At 34.8% G+C, this 26,478-nt stretch overlaps 1 protein-coding gene across 2 annotated transcripts in view; it reads left to right on the top strand.

The window, feature by feature from the left end:
* Positions 1-26,478, top strand: part of KPNA4 (karyopherin subunit alpha 4) — a 65,626-nt gene that overhangs the window by 12,222 nt on the left and 26,926 nt on the right. For both annotated transcript variants that reach the window (XM_038583766.1, XM_038583765.1), the window contains exons 2-10: positions 13,093-13,137; positions 14,008-14,097; positions 14,208-14,237; positions 14,321-14,373; positions 16,590-16,685; positions 17,428-17,513; positions 23,191-23,277; positions 25,636-25,805; positions 25,895-25,939. In XM_038583766.1, the coding sequence (XP_038439694.1) occupies positions 13,093-13,137; positions 14,008-14,097; positions 14,208-14,237; positions 14,321-14,373; positions 16,590-16,685; positions 17,428-17,513; positions 23,191-23,277; positions 25,636-25,805; positions 25,895-25,939 (702 nt within the window). The remainder of the gene's footprint in view (positions 1-13,092; positions 13,138-14,007; positions 14,098-14,207; positions 14,238-14,320; positions 14,374-16,589; positions 16,686-17,427; positions 17,514-23,190; positions 23,278-25,635; positions 25,806-25,894; positions 25,940-26,478) is intronic.

Genomic DNA, 26,478 nt, shown 5'->3' with positions numbered 1-26,478 from the left:
CTCAGTAGCTTTCCATCACACTTAGCTTCCAAATTCTTTACGGAGACCAGATCTGGTCCCTATCTATTTCTCCCTCCTATCTCTGTCACTTTATCTCCCTTAGTTACACTCTCATTTTTTAATTCTTCTAACTCTAGCACTTCAGTAGCTAGGCCCTTCACACATGCTGATCTGTGGGAATGCTTTCTCCACCCTCTATACCTATACCCGCCTTTTCTCCACTGTTTATTTCTCATCCTCTGAGTCTTCAGTGTTATTTACATAGAGTTGCCATCCACCCACGCCCCTAGTGAGCTAATTGAAATTTCATCCCCCTTGTTGTTTTCCGTAAGAAATACATTGATCATAATTTGTTAGTGTACTTACTCTGTTAATTTCTCCCCCAGACTAGAAGTTCCCTGAAAGTATAGACCTTGTCTATTTTGTATACCAGTCTTTTCTTAATTCTCATTGCAGAACCTGGGCTATCATTGGCATTTAAGGAACTACTTGAGGGAATTAAATGAAACTTAAAAAAAAAAAAAATGTGTGTGCACTGTAATTAGGATTAGTGACTAAATCAGATTTTTTAAATGAAGGTAAATTTTTGTCTCTTGAAATGGTAATGGCATGTAATTGTAGAAATTTTTTAGAGAAATGGAAATAAAGTAATCCTCCATAATCTTACTGCTATTAAATTTCTTAGAATGTTTACTTTTTCTTATACATTTTTTCACATATATTTGAACTTAATTTGGGGTCCTTTTTTTAAATTTGGGTTCCTATAAGAATAATTCATGGTAGAATACAGCCAAGTTTCTCCACCTTGACACTTGATACTTTGGGCCAAATAAGTTTTTTCTTATGGGGAACCTCCTGTGCATTGTACGCTGTTTTAGAGCTTTCTTCGCCTCTGCCATTAGATGCCAGTAACATGCTCCCTCCCAGTTATAAAAGCCAAAATTGTTTCCAGAAACTGCCAGATGTTGCCTGAGTGGCAAAATCACCGCAGATTGAGAACCATTGGAATTTAGTTCGGTAAACTTCCCAGAACACCATTATTTCAGTGGATTCCTGTTGTCTATAAAGTCAGTTAAAATTTTGTAATAAGCTAGGTATTTCAGCCTGTCAGTTAAGTTTAGCAGATATTTGAGTGTTTGCTACATAAATGCTAGGGAAAAGGCAAACATTGAACATCCCCTGGATTCTTAACTTTTCAGTTTATAATTCCCCCATTTCTATAACTTTCATCTTAGACTCTTCTCCCTCTTAGGGCAGATAAATGCACCTTACCTTTAACACTCGGTTTCGCTTTTCTATCTTTGTTTTTATGGGGTCCCTATTGGAAACACTTCTTGTCTTCCCTTTACCTTGCCATTTCTCCCTTATATTTCCAGGTTGAGCTGAAACCTCAGTTGAATTGGAGGCCTCAGTTCAACCTGGACCTTGTCTATTTTGTATACTACTCTGTTCTTAATTCTCATGACAGAGTCTGGCATACAAATTTTCCCTCACAACAGTTTGCATTGATCATTTCTTAATTGAACTCTTAGAGTTGTTATTTGTGTACCTGTATTTTAGTGTTTACTCATGTAAGATCATGTTTTTACTTGTCATGTGTTTTGTAGGAAAAAAAATATTACAAAAGGATATGTATGACTTAAACACCAACAAACTAGATAACCTAGGTGAAATGGAGTAGTTCCTAGAAACACACAACCTACCAAGAATGAATCCTGAAGAAACAAAATCTAAACAAATCTATAGCTTGGGGGAAGGGGGGCACCTGGGTGGCTCAGTGGTTGAGCATCTGCCTTCAGTTCAGGGCGTGATCCCCCAGTCCCGGGATCAACTCCCACATTGGGCTCCCTGCATGGAGCCTACTTCTGCTTCTGCCTCTCTCTCTCTCTCTGTGTCTCTCATGAATGAGTAAATAAAATCTTTAAAACAAAAAAATCCATAACTAGGAAAGCAATTGAATCAGTAATCAAAAATCTTCCAATGGCGAAAAGCCCAGGATTGGATGGCTTCACTGGTGAAGTCTACCAAACATTTAAGAATTAATACTAATCCCCTTTAAACTCTCTCAGAAAAACTGACAAGGGAATATGTTCACATCTATTCTGTAAGACTAGCATTCTGAAAAAAACAAAAACAACAACAACAACAAAAAAACTAGCATTCTGGTATCAAAGCCAAAGGGCACTACAGGAAAATTGCAGACCAATACCCTTGATGAATAGTGTTGCAGAAATTTTCAAAATACTAGCAAACTGAATTCAACAGCATATTAAAAGGATTATATACCATGGCCAAGTGGGATTTAATCCTGGAATGTAAGGGATGGTTCAATTTATGAAAAGCAGTATACTCTACCAGATTAACAGAATGAAGGGCAAAACCACACATTGATGTCCATTGATGCAGGAAAAGCAGTTGACAGAATTCAATACCTTTTCATGATAAAAACACTCAACAAACTAAGAATAGAAGGAAACTACCTCTATATAATGAAGACCAAATACAAAAAGCCCCCCAGATGGCATACTGGATGGTGAAACATTGGAAGCTTTTCCTGTAAGAATAAGATCAAGACAAGGATGCCCACTTTCACCAGTACTGTTCAACATAGTACTAAAAGTCCTAGCCAGAGCAGTTAGGCAAGAAAAAGAAACAAAAGGCCTCCAAGTTGGAAAGGAGGAAGTAAAATTCTGTTTATAGATGGTTTGATCTTATATGTCAAAAACCCTAATGATCCTTATAGAAAAATGTCAGAAGTAATAAATGATTCAGCAAAGTTACAGGATGTAAAATCAGCAGTCACTCACAAGGAACATTTTGAAAAGGAATTTGAGTTACAATAGCATCGAAAGGAATAAAATACTTAGGAATAAACCTAACTAATGAGGTAAAAGACTTTCACATTGAAAACTGCAAAATGTTGCTAAAAAATTAAAGAGGACACAAATAAATAGACATCCCACGTTCCTGGGTTGGAAGACCTATTGTTAAATGTCAGTACTACCAAAATGATCTACAGATTTAATGGAGAAGTGCATATAGAATCTCAAAAGACCCTGAATAGTCAAAACAGTCCTGAAAAAGAGGAGAAAGTTGGAGGTCTCACATTTCCTAATTTAAAACTTGAGACTTGACATGATCAAAACAGTATGATACTAACAAAAGGCAAACATAGACCTATGGAATAGAATAGGGAACACAGAAATAAGCTCTTGCAAATATGGTCAAAGATTTTTGACAGGAGTGCCAAGACCATTCATTTGGTAAAGGGCAGTCTCTTCAAAAAATGGGGCTAAGAAAATTTGATATCCACAAGCAAAAGAATGAAATTGGACCCTTACTTAACACCATATACTAAAAATTAACTCAGTGGATCAAGGACCTAAATGGAAAACCTAAAACAGAACTCTTATGAAGAAAACCTAGGACAGAAACTTCATGACATTGAATTGGGCAGTGATTTTTTTAGATATGACACTAAAGGTACGTGTGTGTACATATGTATATATATCTTGTATAAGATAGGGAAATACAAGAAACTGAAAATTGAACTTTTTTCTGTTACTATGTTTATTTTCTAACTTTTCCAAAGAAATATGTATAAGTCTGAATTTAATACATTTCCCTGTCGTTCAAATGTTTGATAGTGAAACTCTACTGTAATCCTATTCCTTGGAGTTAACTGTTAACAATTACATTTTTGTGACATAAATTATATTTATGTACTAATTATTTCAGTACTTATAATTTAGATATGGATCATTTAAAAGTATTATTTTTGGTAGAATTAGTTTACAAAACTGTTCAGTAACTTGCCAAGGTTAAATTAGGCCTCCTTGTTGAATTTTTTTTTTTTTTTTTAAGATTTTATTTATTTATTCATGAGAGACCTACAGAGAGGAGGGGCAGAGACACAGGCAGAGGGAGAATCAGGCTCCACGCTGGGAGCCTGACCTGGGACTGGATCCCAGGTCTCCAGCATCACACCCCAGGCTGAAGGCGGTGCTAAACCACTGAGCCACCCGGGCTGCCCCTCCTTGTTGAATTTACTTTGAAACTTCTCTTATACTAAATCTTTTTTTTTTTTTTTTAATTTATTTATGATAGTCACACAGAGAGAGAGAGAGAGAGAGGGGCAGAGACACAGGCAGAGGGAGAAGCAGGCTCCATGCACCGGGAGCCCGACATGGGATTCGATCCTGGGTCTCCAGGATCACGCCCTGGGCCAAAGGCAGGCGCCAAACCGCTGTGCCACCCAGGGATCCCTCTTATACTAAATCTTGAGTTATCTTTTTACTTGTTAGAGGTAAGAATTTGATTTTGCTTATAAAGGCTTGCCCATCAGTAGTAGTGCTAATTAGAACTTTACTACTACTATTAATAAATACTATCTTGAGAAATCACAGTTTGAGTAAGCATTTAACATTAAGCACTCAAAATTTCCTCCTTATTGTCATAAACATAAAATTAGAATTTATTTGCTGATCACATGCAGTTTGCCGGCATACATGATATTTGGCAAAGGCACGAATAAGCATACTACTGGAGAGATCAAGTGGAAATGAAAAGAGGGGAAAAACAGAAAAGGTATGGGAAAACAGACTTTTTTTTTTTTTTTTTTTTTTTTTTTTAAGATTATTTGAGAGAGCTGGGTGGCTACTCAGCCGCTGAGCATCTGCCTTTGGCTCAGGGCATGATCCGGGGTCCAAGGATCAAGTCCCACATTGGGCTCCCTGCAGAGAGCCTGCTTCTCCCTCTGCCTGTGTTTCTGCCTCTCTTTCTGTGTCTCTCATGAATAAATAAACAAAATCTTTAAAAAAAAAAAAAAAGATTATTTGAGAGAGATAGCATGTGTGCACGAGTGAGGGGAGGGACAAAGGGAAAGAGAGAATCTCAAGCAGATTCCCCGCTGGCACAGAGTCTAGATTTGGGCCTTAATTCTATGACCCTGAAATCATAACGAGCTGAAATCGAGTCAGACGTTAACTGACTGAGCCACCCAGGCATCCTAAAGCAGACTTTCACAGTTAAACACTTTTACCATTTTGTTTACCATGTTTATTGGGTTGAACGACTATTGTACCTGCCAAGTTTGTTTAAGATGTGATGATTGTTTGGGTTGAAAATACCAGTAATTCAACTTTTCTCTGAACTCTTCTGTAGATTAGCTTTATATAATCGATTATGATCTTATTGATATGGCTCCTTGCCTACCTTTCTATTGTTGGCTTCTGACATTCTTCAACAGATCCTGCATGCACCATCTTTTATAATTCCCTCTTTTTGTATATGCTGCATTTTCTACCTGGAATCCTATCTTTAGATAAGTTTCCATTTATTAAAGATTCAGCTTATATTTCATTTTTACTTTAGTTTTTCTAATGTCAAGAGCAGTATATGCATATTATAACATTACATTTATTAGATGAGTAAAATCAAGTAATGTGTTATAAGTGGTGTTTGGCACCAAATGTTTGCTAAATGTTAAGCTTTACTACTATTTTATTCTATTTCTCTGTCATAAATACTACTTCCTTAAAGGCACAGATATGCTATGTCTGGTCCAGCTTTTTATTTCTAGTGCTTAACAAATAGGTGATTAATAAATATTTGAATGATTGAGTGAATGCTTCCCAGCAGGCTCTAAGTAATAGTATAGTAGTAATCCATATTGTATGGAGAGGAAGATTATATATGTTTGTGTGTATATATATAACTCTTTAAAAATTGTCTTTAGTTTTAAACAATTTGAGATATAATTTATTGCATAAAGCCCATTTTATTTTTTTATTTTATTTTATTTTATTTTTTATTTATGATAGTCACAGAGAGAGAGAGAGAGGCAGAGACATAGGCAGAGGGAGAAGCAGGCTCCATGCACTGGGAGCCCGACGTGGGACTCGATCCCGGGTCTCCAGGATCGCGCCCTGGGCCAAAGGCAGGCGCCAAACCGCTGCGCCACCCAGGGATCCCTTAAAGCCCATTTTAAATGTATAATTCAGTGACTTTTAGTAAATTTTCAGTTATGCTACCATTGCCACAATCCAGTTTTAGAATATATCCCATAAGCCCCCAAAAATGCTCGTGCCTCATTAGTCTTTTAAATTTTTATTTTCTTTTGTTTTTTTTTGTGCTATTACCCAAGTATTAACATTCTGGAGAATGAAGATAGCTGTATGAAATAAAAATCAAAGCATTATATTCCTTATCTTTCGTATGACTAACTTGTGAAATTTTCTCTAGTGAGATTGAGTCCTTATTGATCTAAACCCTCATATTTTTTCAAAAAATTTTTAAATATTCAGATTTCATACAGTATATTATTATTACATCATCATAAATTAGTAGTTTTTAGAGTTTTAAGGAAAAACTATACATTGGTAAAAAGTGACTTAGAAATTAAGTAGCCACTAGTTAGAAAATAAGTAGCCATAAATTGGAAAAGGAACCCTGTCCTCATTAGAGGAAAGTGTTTAATCCCTAGAATTTAGGATAGTGATGGATTCAGTAATTATTTGTTAAATTAAAAAACTATATTGTGTTCTGTAAGATTCACTTGTTTGAATTTTTTGACAATTTCTTGTCCCCTTTTGCCTGAATTTAGGATTTTGTAACTATTTATTACAAGCAAAGAAGTATAATAATACTAGACGATCTGCCTATAAACTCTACTCAGTCTATCTCTGCCTCTCTCCCCATCCCCCCCATTTACAGCCTTTGTCCTTTAGATAGCTCTTTGGCCTATAAATAAGTCTTTGGCCAGTTTGGCAGCCTTTTGGAATTCTAATTGACAGCTCACTGCATCAGTGTAAGTCATGTGAATTCACAACCATTATGTTTGCATGTAGTATGTAAAAACTCTGCTCTTAAAGATGACAAAAAGACTTAGGAAAACAAGCCCTATATACCTTTTTCATGGGACTCCAGAGAAATAAAAGTCTTTTGAGTTGGAGTTGTGACTTGGTAAATGTCTAAATATCTAATACCACTTTTAAAACATACTTTTTTGCAATAAAAAACGTGGGTAAATGCTGCCAGGCTGGTGCATAAGAGGTCTTTCTTCTAGTTGATTCAATCTTCTCTTTACCTTGAAGGTAGTAATAGCTTCTTCTCAAGAGAAGGAAATTCTTTTCTTGCTTTCTTGTTCTATAATAAAGAAATTGTCAAATCTCTTAAATTTGCAAATAAATTTCTGTGGATAGAAATAGCCCGAGGTTTATGTCATTATATATACAGTGTTAAATTGGTTTGATAAATCCTTTATTAATAGTTCCAAATTATCAGAAACTCCAAATTTGATAAATAAAATGTACTGTAGTGGGAAAAAATTCTTTTGGTATAAATAAAATGTATAAATGTGCATATATAATATTTATTTTATATTTTATTTATACATTTGCTTTATTGAAAAGAAGTTAAAGCCCATTTTAACTTAATTCTGCTTCTTTGGATGAAATAGATACTAATAAAAATTTTCTGACTACAAATATTTGTCCCTCAGAAGTCTACCTTTTATTGAACAATCTTTTAAGTAGTACATTTTACAAATTTTGTTTTCTGTGTATGAGACATAGGACCTAATTTTTGTTGTTGTTTACTAAGGTTGTTCGGTGTTTTTTATTGTGATACAGTGCAAAGCCCATTGTCTTGATAATAGTATTTTTTCTGTAGTATGAACCTTAGGCTCTAAAATTGACTTGAACTCTTACTTCACTTTAAGACTTGGGGGAGACAGTATGACATAGGGGTTAATTGGCTTTGTAGGAGACCATCTGAATTCTGATTCCAGCTATCCCATTTCTAGCTGTGTGGTCTTGGCTAATAATTTAACTTCTTTCGTCCTCAATTTCCTTATTTATTAAAAAAAATATATTTTTTAACCTCCTAAGGCTATAATTGTTAAAAGATAGTGAATGTTGAAACTTTTATTGTAGTACTTGGCAAAGTAGTTTTACTCATTTTGCAGCCTATCTTATTTATATTTTTTAGAGTCTTTTGTAAGAGAAAAATATTCAAAAAGACTTTATGGAAGAAAATGTAAGATAGAAAATAAATACATGAGGAGCACTTGGGTGGCTCAGTAGGTTGAGTGTCCAACTCTTGATCTTGGCTCAGGTTTTGATTTCAGGGTCGTGGGTTCAAGCTCTGTGTTGGGCTCCACTCTGGGCATGGAGCCTCCTTTAAATAAATTATTTAAAATGAAATATAAATTAATAAAAGCTTATGAAAAGTTGTTCAGTGTCATTAATAATTAAGAAATTGAAAAACCAGTACATATCTATTAAAATGCCTACATGAAGAAAACCTTTTCAAATGTTGGTAAGAATGTGAAGGACTAAAATTCTCATGTACTATTACTGGAATGGACAGTTATACAACCAGTTTGGAAAACAGGTTGCAGGGGTTTGGGGTTTTATTTATTTTTTATTCAAATATAATCAACATACAGTGTTATATTAGTTTCAAGTGTACAATATAATGATTCAACATAAGTGCTCATCATAAGTGTACGCTTAACCCCTTTCACCTATTTCACCCATCTCTCACCCAGCTCTCTCTGGCTGCCAGCAGTTTTTCTATATTTTTTTGTCTCTTTCTTTGTTCGTTTATTTCTTAAATTTCCACATATGAGTGAAATCATGGTATTCTCTGACTGACGTCACTTAGCATTATACTCTAGCTTCATCCATGTCTTTGCAAATAGCAAGATTTCATTCTTTTTATGGCTGAATAATATTCCTGTGTGTGTGTGTGTGTGTGTGTGTGTGTGCGCCCGCGCGCGAGTACATCTTCTTTATCCATTCATTTATTGATGGGTATTTTGGGCTCTTTTCATAATTTAGCTGTAGGAAGTAATGCTACAGTAAACAAGCGTTCATGGATCTCTTTGAATTAGTGTTTTGTTTTGTTTTTTTTTTTAGGGTAAATATCCAGTAATGGAATTCCTGGGTGTGTGATACTGCCATTTTTAGGTTTTTGATGACCCTCCATATTGTTTTCCACAGTGGCCACACTGGTTTGCATTCCCACCAACAGTGTACATGGGTCCCTGTTTTCCACATCCTCACCAACACTTATTTCTTGTGGTTCCAATTTTAGCCATTCTGACAGGTGTAAAGTGATATCTCATTGTGGTTTTAATTTGCATTTCCCTTATCAGAAAGGGAGACAGAACATAAAGACTCCTAACTCTGGGAAACGAACTAGGGGTGGTGGAAGGGGAGGAGGGCAGGGGGTGGGGGTGAATGGGTGACAGGCACTGAGGGGGGCACTTGACGGAATGAGCACTGGGTGTTATTCTGTATGTCGGCAAATTGAACACCAATAAAAAATAAATTTATTATAAAAAAATTTGCATTTCCCTAATTATTGTTGTTGAGCATCTTTTCCTGTCTGTTGGTCATCTGTATGTTTTTGGAAACATGTCCTTCAGGTCCCCTGCCCATTTTTTAATTGCATTATTTGTTCTTTTTTGGTATTGAGTTGTAGATGACTTCTTAAATGTATTTTGGGTATTAACCCCTTATCAGATATGTCATTTTATCTCCTCCCATTCAGTAGTTGGCTTTTTATTTTGTTGATGATTTCCTTTGCTGTGCAAAACCTTTTTATTTTGGTTGTAGTCCCAATAGTTTAATTTTGCTTTTGTTTCCCATGCCTATGGGGACATACCTAGTAAAATGTTGGTACAGCAGATATCAAAGAAATTACAGGGATCCCTGGGTGGCGCAGGGGTTTGGCGCCTGCCTTTGACCCAGGGTGCGATCCTGGAGACCCGGGATCGAATCCCACGTCGGGCTCCCAGTGCATGGAGCCTGCTTCTCCCTCTGCCTATGTCTCTGCCTCTCTCTCTCTCTCTCACTGTGTGCCTATCATAAATGAATAAAATAAAATAGAAAATCAAAGAAATTACAGCCTGTGTTTTCTTTTAGGTGTTTTATGGTTTCAGGTCTCACAGTTAGGTTTTTAACACATTTTGAGTTTATTTTTATATATGGCCTAAGAAAGCAATCCAGTTTCATTCATTTAGTATTTTTAAGATACATATCTGTAGCAAAACTCAAATGATCATCAAAACCACTTAAACAGAAATTGAATAAATTAGTTTGGCTAAAAATTGAGGTAAAGATTTCTGCATATATAAGATTATCCAATGCATTTTAAGAAGGAATAATATTTATTCCTTATGTTGTTCCTTATATATAGAATTTATATTCTAGTGGGGAGAGGGTAACAATTAGTAAAGTTTTATATAGCCTATAGAATGTGATAGGAGGTGTGGAGAAAAATAAGGCAGAGAAGAGGAATAGAGAGTACCCAGAGGGAGTGTTGCTGATTGGTTAGGAAGGGAAAAACCTTACCATGGAGGTGACATTTGAAAGATTCAAAGATGAAAGTGAGCACTGCAGATAATGAGGGAAGAGTATTACAGCCATGGAATTAGAGTAGCAATAATAATAATAGCTAATACATATACAGTTATGGCCAGGAGCTATTTAAGCCCTTTACATATATTAACTTACTTAATCTTTATTAATATCCTATGAAATAGGTATTTTTACTATCCTCATTATATAGATGACAAAACTAAGGCATTGAGAGCTAGTAAATAGTAGTATCGTTGAAAGTTGAACCCAAGCAGTTTGGCTCTGGAGTCTATCCTTAGGAGTTGCTGTATAGTGTATTAGTGAAGGCCTTGAAGAGAGAATTTCTAGTGTGTTAGAGGAATAGCATAGTTAGTGCAGATACAGCAGAGTGAAGCAAAAGAATGATATGAGCCGAGGTCTAAAAAGTTAGTAATTGGAGAAGGGATAGGAAGATTTGAGTAGACTTAAGCCATTTTAATGACTGGACTTTTACTCCAAAGTGGAGAGCCTTTGATGGTTTTGAACAGGCGAGTAACATGATCTGACTGACTTTTTGAAAAAGGTTCTTTACTGAGTACTTCCTCTCTCAGAGTCTGGGTAGAAATCAGGAGGACCTAAAGACTTAGAAAAAATTACATTTTTATTTTCATTAACTTCTAACAGTGTTTCCTTCATTTAATAATGTAGCCAATAACTTTATGTAGTTTGTAAAGTTATCCGTGACTCTCTGTCACCACCAATAAAACATTATTGTTGTCAAATATCTTGAAATTTCATTTCTGGTCATCATTACTTTGAAATTATAGCTGTTAGACCCACTGTTAGATCCCACTTAATGTGATAATGAAGCACATATGTTACAGTTTGTTTTTTCATATTTATATATTTTTGACAACTATATATCAATATAATTGTTTTCTTTGTAATCTTGCATATTATCTCTTTTTAGAAACACTAAATGGGTCACCTGGGTGGCTCATTTGGTTAAGCAGCTGACTCTAGATTCCAGCTCAGGCCATGCTCTTGGGGTCATGGGATTGAGCCCCGTGTTGGGCTCTGTGCTTAGCATGGAGTCTCCTCCCCCTGCTCGTGCTATCTCTCTCTCTCTCTCTCTCTCTCTCTCTAAAAAAAAATCTTTTTAAAAATAAAAAGCACTATATGAAAGGTGTTCATTGATTTCACCAGATTGTCAAAGGAGACGGTGACACTCAAAAATTAAGATTCCCTGAGAATTGCTTTGGTTATTGTGATAAAACAAACTAGGAGAGAAGGAGGTCAAGAGCAGAAAGAGGGTGCAAGTTAAGAGGCTTTTGCAATAATGCAGATGAGAGATAATGGTGAGTTGGACCAAAGGTAGTAGAAGAGAAGGTAGTGATAAGTAGTTGGATTTCAGATAAGTTTTGAAGGTTGAACCAGTCCAGTAGGAGGGTTTGCTGTGATCAGATGTGTGATGTGAGAGAAAAAGAAGACTCAAGAATGGCTCTAAAGATTTTAGTCTGTGTATCTAGAAGGATAGAGTTGCCATTTGTCGAAAATCTCTGAAATTATCAATAGATCTATAATACTGGACATATCATAATTTTTAAATAAATTTATTTATTTATTTATTTATTTATTTATTTATTTATTTATTTATTTATTTATTTATTTATTTATCCATCCATCCATCCATCCATCCATCCATCCATCCATCCAACCACCAGCGGGGAGAGAGGGACAGACTTCCCACTGAGTGCAGAGCCTGACACAGGGCTTGATTTCATGATCCTGAGATCATGACCAGAGCTGAAATCAAGAGTCAGACACTTAACCCACTGAGCCACCCAAGAGCCCCTGACATAAATTTTTTAAGCAGTAACATAAGGCTTCTAAAAATAAAGACACAAAGAATAAAAGAACTCCTGGTCTCACCTCCCGTATGAATCATGTGAGATCAGATAGAGTTATGTATGTTTGTTAAAATTAAGTTTGGTTTTGGATATGTTTGAGATCTTTAGACATAGGAGTATTACTTTATACATTGCTATTTCTACTTAATATGCTCAGGCATATGCAGTCACTAGAAAGAATGAGGAGAACTTAGAGCTTAAACTTGTAGTGTTTCTGAAGGTTTGAATATTTTACAGTAAGCATGTATCCATGTGTTAGGTAAGTTTAAAATGAGAAAAACACATGTTAAAAAATAAGAGAATGGTTACGGTATATGATAGAAAAATTATTTGGTCATTAGAAATAATGAAAACAATCTGTATGTACCACCATAGAAGGGCTCTCAAATCTAAGTAAACAAACATAAGGTAAAGATAGAGTAAGTAGATAAGTGTGTCAGAATCATGGTAAATCAAACAGTATTGACCTTTAGAGAAGAAGACTGGATGGATAAGAAGACATCTCCCCTTCTCTTTTTTAAGCAGTTGAATTTACTAATCTTATACATGTACTATTACTTCTTTAAGTGTCATGATTCATGGGAGGTGAGATTATGGGTTCTTTTATTCTTTGTATCTTTATTCTTTGTATCTATATTTTTATAAATGTTATAGTTTTACAATTTTATATCTAATATAGAAAATTGTGTCTTTATTGTGAGTAAAATATGACTTTATTTACATATATGACTAGAAAAGATTACAAGATGTACATTAAAATGTTAATAGTGGTGTTCTTGGGTGATGGAAATTGAGGTTTTTTTTTTTAAATATTTTTTTTCTTTAATTTCTTGTAGACTATGAGAAGACAACGAAATGAAGTTGTAGTTGAATTGAGGAAGGTGAGTCTGAGTAACATTGGGTACTCCAAGCATAATTCTAACAACATTATAGCGTATGTAGAAGATACTAAATGTGTATGAATCCCAAGTGCCTAACATTTCTTTTTCTTTTGAAAACGGAAAGATTTTAACTAAACTTAGACTGTTGAAGTTGGCAAGATACAATTTGGCCACTCTCCAGAAATAGAGATAAATGAGTTGTTTGGTGTTTTTCTTCTGTAATTTTTAATGATTTCTATAAAGTAAAAGTTGTATCTATACAGTTATACTAAATAGTTCTATTTACATGTGTAGTTATGTCCTGAAAAGAACTTATTCTACTTATAAATTTTATCAACTCTTCAAGTATTAAAATAGGTTATACTTCATGTGTGTAAAAAATAAATTATAGTTGGGAATATATCTTTAAATTTGTCTCATACATTTGAAGCGATATTTAAGTGGCCTTTGATTTTTGTAAGACATTGTTGATTTTTGTCTGATTTTGAACTGCCCAACTTTTGCTTTGACTTTGTTTTTAGGTGATAGAGAGAAGCTCCCAGATGATGTATAAAATGGTTTAGTACTTTTAAATAAATATATGTTTGGTTCTGGCTTAAACTGTACACTGTCTTTTTTAATCAATTTTTTTTTGTTTTTTAGTTTGTTTTTACATAGTTCACGGTTCATTAAAAATATAATACTTGGGGCTTGGGGCTCAAATTAGTGTTGCTTAAGTGTTTAAATCACAATTTGGTTTAATTTTCTGCATTTGTGTTTTAATTTTAAAAGGCACTTCCTATTTCAGTTTGTAGGCACAAGATTGCCTAACCTTTATATGAAAGTATTTAGCTTTTTTTAACTCAAGTTTTTTTTTTTTTTTTTTTAAAGAATAAAAGAGATGAGCATCTCTTAAAGAGAAGGAATGTACCGCATGAAGATATTTGTGAAGATTCTGATATAGATGGTGATTATAGAGTGGTAAGTTATTGTTATTCTGATAACTTAAGACTACCAGTGAAAATTTTTACATAAATAGAGAATTTTAAAGTGACTTTTTAACTTAGTTTTCTCTTTAATATTTTTCACAGCAAAATACCTCTCTAGAAGCTATTGTTCAAGTAAGTTGAGTTTTTTCACCTGTCTTCATTTGTATTTCTAATTACTCTGTATCTATATCAAAAATTATTTTAATTTTTTATAGAATGCTTCAAGTGATAACCAAGGAATTCAGTTAAGTGCAGTTCAAGCTGCTAGGTAAGTTAAATTTTTGAGGATGTATTTAAACTTTATAATTTACCCAGGAGATCGGTTTGAGTTATCACTATATAGTAATACTGTCACTCATATTTACTTTGATGACAAACGATAAAGAACAGTCCACAGACCAACTAAATTTACTTTAAAATTTTTTCTCTGATTTAGAGTATTAAAATTAGCAGCTTTCTAAACTCACAAACTTAACTTTCAGCTTGCATAATATATGCAGATACTGAGTTGTTTTGACAGGTTATTGCTATCAACCAATAGAAAAACATTATTTGTAAAACTTCCCTTTTTTTGACAGATTTTATATAAAAAGATTTTTCAATCTCCTTCCCAAGTAGCTAATTCTTTTCACAATCCCTGTTTTTAATCAAACAATAAGTTGAGTTTTAAGCTTACTGTAGCAGTGTATAGGCAAGCAGACTTTAAGATTTAGGGCTATAAAGTTTCCCAGGGTGCTTCCAAGTATGAATATTAAGTTATTTTGCATATTTCTGCTGTGAAATCTGTGCTCTAGAGGTGTATGCGCCTATTTTTTAAGCAGAGAACCAGAAAAACTTACTTCTGAGACCTTTGTATTAATGAATTGATTGGAGAAGGTATGGTGTCTCATAATACAATACAGTTTTTGCTTTCTATATTTATAAATATGAGAATAATGCTCTGTGTATTAGTGGGACAGAGACACTTAAGTAATTGACGCTATTTATAGAATTTCATAGTGGGAAATTTCACTGGTCCATCGAATATCTTAGCTAGTGCATGTATCTTTTATTAAAAAATGTATTAGAGTTTTCCTACTTTTATGTATTCATTTTAAATAACCTGGAACAGATGGGAAAATTACAGCATTAACAGTGTTGCCCACTATGGGTAAAAGAACTTCTTAGAGAGGACTTGGTTATGTAGGGAAAAAAATCACAGAAGTATTCACATCTGAAAATGCAAATTAGTGTTTATAGATAGAATTATTAAGAAATTAATGCATTATGCTCACTATTTTCAGTAGATTATTTGAGTTTTGGAGCTTTTCTCAACAGAAGTTCTACAAGATAATTAAAGCCCTAAGGCCCCTAAGTAGGCAGATATTCTCAAATTATGGTCTTTGGGTCTCTAGTAGATCCTGAGACAACTTCAGGGGTATAAAAGATCAAACCCATTTTCACAATAATACTAAGACTTTATTTGCCTGTTTTAAATATGTTAACAATTTATATTGATGTTGTAAAAGCAACTAATTAAAACCTGATGGTACCATAGCAAAATCAAGTAGACAGTTATGCAAAACTGATTTCAAATATCTTGTAGATATTGTATGTGCCATTGTGCACACATAAGAGGGAAGGCCATTTCAAAATCTTTGAGAATGTCCTCAATGAAATAGTAGAAAAAATTTCTTTAAATCTGGAGCCTAGATTAAGAAAGACTGGGTTAGGGATCCCTGGGTGGCGCAGCGGTTTGGCGCCTGCCTTTGGCCCAGGGCGTGATCCTGGAGACCCGGGATCGAATCCCACATCGGGCTTCCGGTGCATGGAGCCTGCTTCTCCCTCTGCCTATGTCTCTGCCTCTCTCTTTCTCTCTCTGTGACTATCATAAATAAATAAAAATTAAAAAAAAAAAAAAAAAGAAAGACTGGGTTATTTCCTACTTTGTGCTAAGAATTATGCCATGTGCTGTGGAAAATACTGCAAAAAAGCTTGTGGCATAATTCTTGCTATATAAGAGCTTTAGAACCTAATTGAGAAGGCAAAGGCATGTTAAAAATAAGGTGATACTCAACAGCAAATGTAAGCATGTGCTGTGTAAATGTTCTTGGAATTTAGAGAGGATATTGTGAAAACATAAAAATTGAAATGGACTTTGAATAGACAGAAAGGAGGGCATTCCAAGTATGGGGAATGAGATGTTAAAGAGCCTGGAAGTGAGATTGAAAGTGTGAGACAGACAACTGATCTATTGTTGAAGTACAGAAAATAAGATTAGTTGGGTAAGATGGAGCCAACTGATACTTTAAGCCAGGGCAAGGAGTTTACATTTATTGGGTAGTAAATATGCAGCCATTTCTTCATTTTTATAGGGGAATGATCTGATTAAGCTTTTGCTGTGCGGGGTATTCAAATGGGTGAGGGTTTGTGTAATCTCTATGTCAAATATGAATTTGAATTTAATTACATATCATTTCACAAGAGTATGTATATCTCTTACAGGAAGCTTTTGTCCAGTGATCGAAATCCACCAATTGATGACTTAATAAAATCTGGAATATTGCCTATTTTAGTTCATTGTCTTGAAAGAGATGACAAGTAAGTACTTTATTTTAGAAAGAAATTTGGAATGTATCCTTTGCAGAAGACAAGATCTTCTAGTGGTTTGATCTTTAATGAAAAAAGAAAGGGGCTATAAGATGGAGTCGAAAAGCCAGTGTAAAACAATGAAATGCAAGGTGTGTTTACATTAAGAGGTAAACATAAAGGCCAAAGCAATACTTGAGAATGATGCATTTATCTTTTAAACTGTGAAAATTGGCAAAAGCTGGTTTGGCTGATTAGTACTTGAGAAAACTGGGCAGTAATATGCAGGTATCTTAATAAAGAGTTTTTAGGGCACCTGGTTGGCTCAGTCAGTTAAGCGTCTGCCTTTGGCTCAGGTTATGATTCTGAAGTCCTGGAACTGAGCTCCGGGTCGGGCTCCCTGCTTATTAGTAGAGAGCCTGCTTCTCCCTCTCCCCTTTCTCCTGCCCCCATGCCATTCATGCTCTCTCTTAAGTGCTCACTGTCTCTTCCAAATGAAGAAATAAAGTTTCAAAAAAAAAAAAAAGTTTTTACTAAAAATAAGTAGGACACTTGAGGAAATTGTGTGCTTTTTATACTGAAGAGATACTGTAAATACATTGGAGGTTTAAAAAAAAGTGCTGGATACATAAATACTTTCTGAAACAAAATATTTAATACTTGAAAAAATATTTGAGGGGAGGAATGGTTGGTAGATACTAGATTTGGACCAATGTAAAAATCCCTACTGTTTAAAATGATTTGTTCTTTGTAGTCCTTCTTTACAGTTTGAAGCTGCATGGGCTCTGACAAACATTGCATCTGGAACCTCTGAACAGACTCAAGCAGTAGTTCAGTCCAGTAAGTTGGTGATTAACAGATAAAATTGTGATTTCTAAAGAAGTTAGTAAAAAAAAAAAAGTGATTATCTTAAAAGAATAAAGCTATTTAGATTATAAAATAATAGCTACCCAATTACAGAGTAGTTGAAATAGGCCAGCTTAAGTATGTTACTTTGTCATTTTGTCCCAGTGACTGACATTTTCTGTTTTCAAAAATTCATTTAATGCTAAATCTGAGAACATTTCCTAATTATAGTAGCAGATTACATTATTGTAGTTATACTTCATTTATAGAAATCATAAAGTAAAGATGTTTTTTGCATTGCCATACTAGCTTTTGGCCTCTCTTAGGGAGATTTTCATCATATGGTTTAATCTTTTAGAAAATAGTCTTGAAAAATGGCTTGAAATTTTTTCATTGTTATTAGGATTGTTTTTCTTTTATGTTTCAAGAGATATAAGTGGGAAATTATTACTGGAAGAAATAACCTGAGTATTATTTTCATGAATACTGTTCTTCTATCAAAGAAATTAATAATTTATAGACGGTACTTTTAAAATACTCTTCACATGTGTAAGCAATATACTCGCATAAGCTTGTTAAGACCTTGGCACTAATTTCTACATGATTTTATTTTATTTTTTTTTCTACATGATTTTGAAGGGAAACAAAGGTGTTATCCAAGTAAACATTTTATCATGTAGACACTTCTGTTGTAATATTACATAGAATATTGACTACCCTAATACCTTTAAATCATGATAAAACTGGCTTAATTTTGGATTTTGCTTTTGGTTTTATTTTATATAATTGACTAGTAAATTTTATAATCTCAAGACAATGTTTTAATCTCTCTTTTTCTTTTCTGTTTTATGTGCTTTTTCAAAATCAGCAGGAGCCTTAGAATTTAACACTGCCAGTCTGTCTTGTTTTACCAAATATAATAGATGAATGATTATTTTTTATGAGTAAAGCATGGTTGATCCACATGTACTTAAATAGCATTTTTCAAAGTAGTATCGGAAGAAAGAAAAAAGAGAAGAATCATTTGTTCAATTTAGTATTATTTTGTTTGATACAGACCTCTCTCTATGTTTCCCATCCTCGTTATAAAGCAACAGAACCACTTTCTAAAAAAAAAAACAAAAACAAAAAAGAACCACTTTCTGATTCAGAAGGTCTCATGTAGTGACAGGAATTGCTGGTCTGCCAAAAGACCCATGTGATGTTATTTTTTTTTATTTTTATTTTTTTGTAATTGAAATGTAATTCACATATAGCATTAAATTAGTTTTAGGTATACAACATAATGTATGCACCAAGATGTAATTACTAGAAGTCTCATTTCCCCTAATATCATATCAGATTACATAATATGCAGTACAATATTATTGACTATGGTTACCATGCTAAACATTTCATTCTCATGACTTATTTGTTTTATGATTACATGTTTGTATGTTTTGACCCCTTCTATTTCACTCACCTCCTGAAACCCCTGCCCTGTCAACCATCAGTCTGTTTTCTGCATCTATGAATTTTTGTTTTGTTTGTTCATGTATTTTGATTGACAACAAATCATATGTTGTCTCTCTTTTTTGACTTATTCCACTTAGTACCTCAAGGCCCATTGATGTCCTGATTACAAGTATTTCATTTTTTTGGTAATGGCTGAGTATTCCATTGCGTGTGTGTGTGTGTGTGTGTGTGTGTGTGTGTGTGTACACACATATTTGTCCATCCATCCATCGTTGAGCACTTCAGTTGTTTCTATATTTTGGATATTGTGAATGATGCGGTAATGAACATAGAGGTGCATATATCTTCAAAGGTTCTAAGTGGTTTCACTGTAAGCATCTTTGCTGAAAGCATTTTCCCATATAGCTAGTTGGTCATAAGGCAATTTTGCCATAAAAGATCTAAGAATAACTGGTTGGTAGTTCGTTGGTTTCATCACCTACTTGGCAGTTTGCTTTCATTTCTGCATTGACACAGTACTCCCAATTTTATATTAAATAAATCTTAGCCCTCATAATAGTCTATACAGTGGCACGGACTTTTGAACCCACATTTCTCATGGAACTTTGGAACATATGTCAGTAGACACATGATAATATGCTGAGAACAAAGAACAGTGTAGAAGACTTCACAGTGTAATACAAAGCTGTTACAAATATGCATCCTTAAAAAAAAAAAAAAAACAAATATGCATCCTTGTATTTACAAACTGATACCTCTCTTAAGAAAGAAATTTTAGCAAAAAATGAAAGCACGATGCCAGATGAAGAGATGAATCAACAAGGAAAAAGAAAAGTATAATGTTAGGAAAGAAAAACTTTCAGGACAAGTGCTTAGGTACAGTTTGCAAAGTAAAATCAATTTACAAAAGTAAAATCAATTTACATACATTTTAAATTATATTCAGATGTTTTGTATTTTGTAATAAAGTCTTGTTAATTTTGTTAATCCATTTTTCATGTTTCAGTATGTCCTTTTCAGTGGATGTCCCTCATTTATTTTTGTTACTTTTATCTCTTATGGCATAATTGCCATATGGCTAATTAGTTATAGCATGAAAATGTTTGTGGCAAAGATGCTTTTGGTGAAGACACTGGGCACTGTTAAATTTTTCATTTTCTTCGGATAAATACCCAGAAGTGGAATTTCTGGACCCTATGTTTTTAGTTTCTGTATTAGTTTCTTCTACTTTTAGGTTTTTTTATTAGCCTCCGTACTGTTTTCCATAGTGGCTGCACCAATTTATATGCCACCAGCAGTGCACGAGGGTTCCCTTTTCTCCACATCCTGTCCAACACTTGTTATTTCTTGGCTTTTTGATTTTAGCCATTCTGACTGGTATGAGGTGATACCTCATTATGGTTTTGTTTTGCATTTCCCTGACGATTAGTGTTGTTGAGTATCTTGTCATATGTCTGTTGGTCATCTGTTGCCAGGGCTTTCAGCACTTTGAATATATCAGAGTGGTATTTTCTGGCCTGCAAACTTTATGCTGAAAAAAAATCTCTGATACAGGGGTTTTCTTGTATGCAACAGGTGGTTTTTCTATTGCCACTTTTAAGATACTCTCTTTAACTCTTGACATTTTAATTATAATGTGCCTTGGTATGGCTCTTTTTGCATTCATTTTATTTGGAACTTTCCTGACTTCCCAAATCTGGATATCTCTTTCCTTCCCCACCTTAAGAAAATTTTTAGCCATTATTTCTTCAAATAAGTTTTCTGTATCTTTCTCTCTCTTCTTCTGGGATCCCATTATGGGAATGTTGTTCCTTTTGATGTCTTGTTGGTCCTCTAAATTATCTTCACATTTTAAAATTATTTTTTTGTTTTGCTGCTCTGTTTTAAGTGAGTTCCACTGCCCTGTCTTCCAGGTCACTGATCCTTTCTTCTTTATCTTACCTGTTGTTGAATGTTTCTAATGTACCTTTCGGTTCAGTTACTGTGTTCTTCAGTTCTGGGACTTTTGTTTGGTACTTTCTTACATTTTCTGTTAGTTGAAATATTTTCTATGTTCATCCATTTTCTCCCCATATTGGGGAGAATCTTTATGACTTTTTTTTTTTTTTTAACTCTATCAAGTAAATTATCTCCATTTCAGTAAGGTTGTTTACTGGTGTTTTATATTGTTCTATTCTTTAGTTACTTAACTTGACTTTCTGTGTTTTTATGTATTAGGTGAAACAACTACCTCTCCAGTCTTGAGCAATGATCACAGGAAGATAGCATGTGTTTCAGTCAGCTCTCTGTGCTATACTTTGGGGATGGTAGCTTGCTACAGATTGTTTCCCTCCCACTGATCCCAGAAATGCAAGACAGCCCCCCTGCCTTCAGCTACCAGTGCCAAGCATTTGAGGGGTGTCCCTTATGTGGACTTGGTGCTCCTGCCAGTTTTAGCAGGGCCACAGGGGCGTGCCAAATCAGGATGAACCATCCATCAGGTTTGGTGGAGTGGAGCTATAGCAGTGCACTTTCCAGTGCAGAGATGGTGCATGTATCACTAGCAAGATAGTGTGTAAAAAATGGCACTTGCCAGCACCTCTATCCCTGGAGAAGTTCTAGCACACCTTTATCCCTTAGGCAAATGCTTTAAGTTTAGCATCTCCTTTATATATGCTCTAAGCGGTAAGCTTAGAATCTCCTTTATAGGGCAGCCCGGGTGGCTCAGCGGTTTAGCACTGCCTTCAGCGCAGGGCCTGATCCTGGAGACCCGGGATCGAGTTCCACGTCAGGCTCCCTGCATGGAGCCTGCTTCTCCCTCTGCCTGTGTCTCTGCCTCTCTCTCTTTGTGTGTCTCCCATGAATAAATAAATCTTAAAAAAAAAAAATCTTCTTTATATATGTTCTAGGCACTTTTCAGCCTATGGCTTTTGTGCTGGATCCTGATGCATGTGGGCAAGTAATCTCTAAGAGCATAGTCCTAGTTTCCTACACCCCTTTGGGTCTCTTGGACATTAGCCCTGTTGGTTTTCAAAACTAGACATTTTGAGAGCTTATTCTGTAGTCCCAAGGGTTTGGGGTTTTGACTGGGGGCTCTGACTCCTCCTCAGGGATATGCCCCATATTTATGAAATCCCTCCTGCTTGTGGGTCACTGCTAGGTTGTGGGACCTGGCTTTGTTAGGACTGTAGTGTCTGTCTCTGCTGTCCGTCTTGTGTGACCTTTTTATCCTTTGTTGTGGAGGAACTATTCAGCTAGTTGTATAGAAAAGCATTTATTGTATATATAGCTTCAAATCAGTGTGTCCGTGGTAGAAGGTGAGGTCAGCCACCATCTTGAACTGCATCCTCCTTTTACTTTAAATTTCTTTTTTTTTTTTTAATTTTTATTTATTTATGATAGTCACAGAGAGAGAGAGAGAGAGAGAGAGAGAGACACATAGGCAGAGGGAGAAGCAGGCTCCATGCACTGGGAGCCCGATGTGGGATTCGATCCTGGGTCTCTAGGATCGCACCCTGGGCCAAAGGCAGGCGCCAAACCACTGCACCACCCAGGGATCCCTACTTTAAATTTCTATATTCAAAAGTTACTTCAACAATTGGAGTTGGAGTCCTTTTTTTTCCCTCTAAATTTGAGAATAATGCTTGAATCTATAAGGAATGAATGAATTAATCTATTTATTTATTTGCTTTTAGGAATTGATTTTTAATTCGGAATTTTATTCAGCTTTAATTGTGAATGACAATTGACCAGCTTGGGACACCTGGGTGGCTCAGTGGTTGAGTGTCTGCCTTTGGCTCAGGTTGTGATCCCAGGGTTCTGGGATCGAGTCCCACATTGGGCTCCCTGCAGGGACCCTGCTTCTCTCTGTGGGGACCCTGCCTGTGTTTCTGTCTCTCTCTCTGTGTGTGTCTCTCATGAATAAATAAATAACTTTAAAAATAATAAAATTTACCAGCTTGATTTGATATTTGTATGTTAAAATTGTCATTTTGATGCTGAATAAGTGGTTTACTAATAAAAAATTTCCTGCTACTGTTTTTCTAGTGAAAATAAATAAATATATTTTTTAAATATATTTTTGATAGGTTTCTATTTTAGGTTTCAGCAAAAAAAGATTGATTTTTGGTTTAGAGTGTGGTATCTTCAACCTTTTTTTTCCCCCAATATTATTGAGATGTAATTGACTTAGTCCTATCTTTAAAGTTAAATGCTAATTTATGTTTTCCTACTTCAGATGCTGTGCCACTTTTCCTGAGGCTTTTACATTCACCCCATCAAAATGTCTGTGAGCAAGCAGTATGGGCACTGGGAAATATCATAGGTTTGTATAAAACTTGTAATGCTAATCCAACAATTATTGTTATCATATACTGTATCATTTACATATATTATTTACTGTATAATAAAAATGACTAGTAGTTGAAAAGGAAAAATAGTTTGTCTTTTTCAGTACTGGTTTTTGTGAAATAATTTACAGAAATTATAGCTGTTTTAAGTATAAACCTGTAGTAAACAGAATGAACATTTTTGTTGCTTATGATACCATAATATCTTTTTGTATATAGTCAGCTCTTTTTTTTAGTATATAGTTAACTCTTTATAGTAATTTGAGTAATTATAAAATATATATGTGATATAGATCTCCTCTCCTTTCTTTATTATGTTGATGGGTCCATTTTATTCCCTAATACTCTCCATTGTCATAGAAACTAGTTAGAGAAAAGGAGGATACACATTGTAAAACCAACAATTTTTCTCCACAATGGCAATTCTAAAAAGAGTCTTAATTGAAAATTTTAATATCTTTTTGGATTTTAGTACAGTAAAATAGAGTAATACTATCCATTATCATCATGAGGTCATCATCATCATACAGGAGGTGCTTGTAGCTTATAGACGGTGTCATTAAATGTTGAATACCATGTGATTACCCTACCTTTCAGGTTTTCTCTGATGCAATTGTAAGAAGAATAGTTAAAGACAATTCTGATATTTCAAGATTTTTTTTAAAGATTTTTTAATTTATTCATAGAGATGCAGAGAGAGAGAGAGAGAGAGGCAGAGACACAGGCAGAGGGAGAAGCAGGCTCCATGCAGAGAGCCTGACGTGGGACTCAATCCAGGGTCTCCAGGATCATGCCCTGGGCTGCAGGCGGCACTAAACTGCTGTGGCACCGGGGCTGCCCTCAAGATGTTTTTAAACTAGAGATGGACTTTACCCAGACTCAAGAATTTGAAGAACTATCCTCCAGTGAATGGAGAATGGAAAAATCTGGAGTCTGAACTGTGTTATGTCCCTTGCTATTAAAATGTATTTTTGCCACAGATTATTGTTCTTGCATGGAAGTAGTCAATATTACACTCGTGTACCTCTTCTATATTACTCTCTAAGGGCCAAGATAGAATGCAGGGGATGATTAGTGTCCCACAGTTAAAAGAGTTTTTAAAATGGGAAAGTTTCTGTAAATTAAACTATTCTTCCTATATGGTATATTCCTACTAGCAATGCTATCTTTTGTGTATCCAGATTCCTTCACCCCTTTGCTTTTATACTAAATTTTAGATTTGTAACTCTTAATGCAGCATCTTGATCTTTGGTTTTAAACTAGTGACATTATAGAATAATTAGAATACATGGATGCCAAAAGAACAGGCATTTTGTCTCCAAATATTACAGTGCAAGGAAAAGAGGTTTCACTTAGAGAATGTAATACTTAACATGGCTTTAAAACTAGAAATTACAGTGATGTTATAGATACAGAAGTTATATTTGGCAGTTCTCTAAGGCAACAATTCTCAAACTTTAGCCTGTTTTCAGAATCATATAAAGAACCTGTTAAAACCCAGAATTTTGGATCAGTTTGTTTAATAGATCTGAGATAGGGCCCCAAAATTACTGTGGGAACCACTGCTCTAGGGATATTGGTTCATCCCCTCCTTTTTTGACACTTTTTTTTTTTTTAATTCTATTTTGGACCTAGTTTTTTAAAATGTGTAGTTAATACTTTTGGTACTCAGGGATCCCTGGGTGGCTCAGCGGTTTGGCACTTGCCTTCAGCCCAGGTTGTAATCCTGGAATCCTGGGATTGAGCCCCACATCAGGTTCCCTGCATGGAGCCTGCTTCTCTCTCTGCCTGTGTGTCTGTCTGTTTGTCTCTCTCTCTCTGTGTGTCTCTCATGAATAAATAAATAAAATCTTAAAAAAAAAATACTTTGGTACTCTGATATTGGAGCACAAGTATAAATTCTACAAACATTTTTTTTTCTAGTAGTATTTCGGGGTGTGTGTGTGTGTGTGTGTGTGTGTGTGTGTTTTATTACATGAAAGTTGTTAAACTGAGAGTACCATTGAGAGAGAAAATAAAAGCAACAGTTTTCTGCCCACCAGGTACTCTGAAGGATCCTTAGGCTCCTAATTTTGAATGGCATAAAATCGTAGGTGAACAATTTATAAATATGGACATGGAATGATGTGCAAAAAAATCTTAGTACTTTATGTTGCTTCTCTTGGCTTAAAGACCTAAAATGAGAACTTGGTTATTGTTGTCTAAAACTTGTATATAAACCTAAGTAGTATATCTAGTTAAAATACAGAAAGCAGCCTATCGAACTCAGTGCTTTGTTTTCTGAATTGATTATTGTCAACGTATTTTATTGAATGAATCACTCCTTCCTACAGGTGATGGGCCACAGTGTAGAGATTATGTCATAAGTCTTGGAGTTGTGAAACCTTTACTTTCCTTCATAAGTCCGTCTATTCCTATAACATTCTTAAGAAATGTTACTTGGGTTATGGTCAACTTATGTCGCCACAAAGATCCACCACCCCCAATGGAAACCATTCAGGAGGTAAACAGGTGTTTCGTGTTTTGTTTTTTAACTATAAACTAGATACCATTATGTATATGTTTTCTGAATCTGTATATTTCTTTCTCCAGATTCTTCCAGCTCTTTGTGTCTTAATTCATCACACAGACGTAAATGTAAGTATTTTTTATGTGTATATATGTATGTCCTGGGCCACCCCTATGACACAGGGAAGAATATATTCTACTGAACATGATGTTCTGTGTACTCGATTAGATTTTTCCATTTCAAGAGTTTTAATAACATAGCTTGCTATTATTATATTTATTTTGTGTTTACCTGTATCATAAAATATAATTTACACTGAAGAAATCAAGCCTAACTATATTTTGGCCTGAATAATGTCATGTGGAGAGTTGGGGGAGTAAGAATTCATTTTGAAAGTTCTTAAAATTACCTCTGTGGTTGTGCATGTGTGAGAGAGAGAGAGAGAGAGAGAGAGAGAGAGAGAAAGAAAGAAAAAGAAAGAAAGAAAAGAAAAAAGAAAAGAAAGATAGATCAAAACTCATTTTGAAAGTTCCTACAGTTGCCAGTTAGTGATCTCTCTCACTAAGATTATATCTTTGACTGGTCAAGAGCTTTCTATGAAAGCTTATTTTGACGGTCTAGCCAGTGTTTGAGAGACTACATAGGCTTAATAGTATTTTCATTTTTT

This window comes from Canis lupus, chromosome 34, assembly GCF_011100685.1.
Source record: "Canis lupus familiaris isolate Mischka breed German Shepherd chromosome 34, alternate assembly UU_Cfam_GSD_1.0, whole genome shotgun sequence".
NCBI lineage: Eukaryota > Metazoa > Chordata > Mammalia > Carnivora > Canidae > Canis > Canis lupus.
Note: the sequence above shows the minus strand (reverse complement) of the source record. Positions and strands in the feature narration are given on the sequence as shown.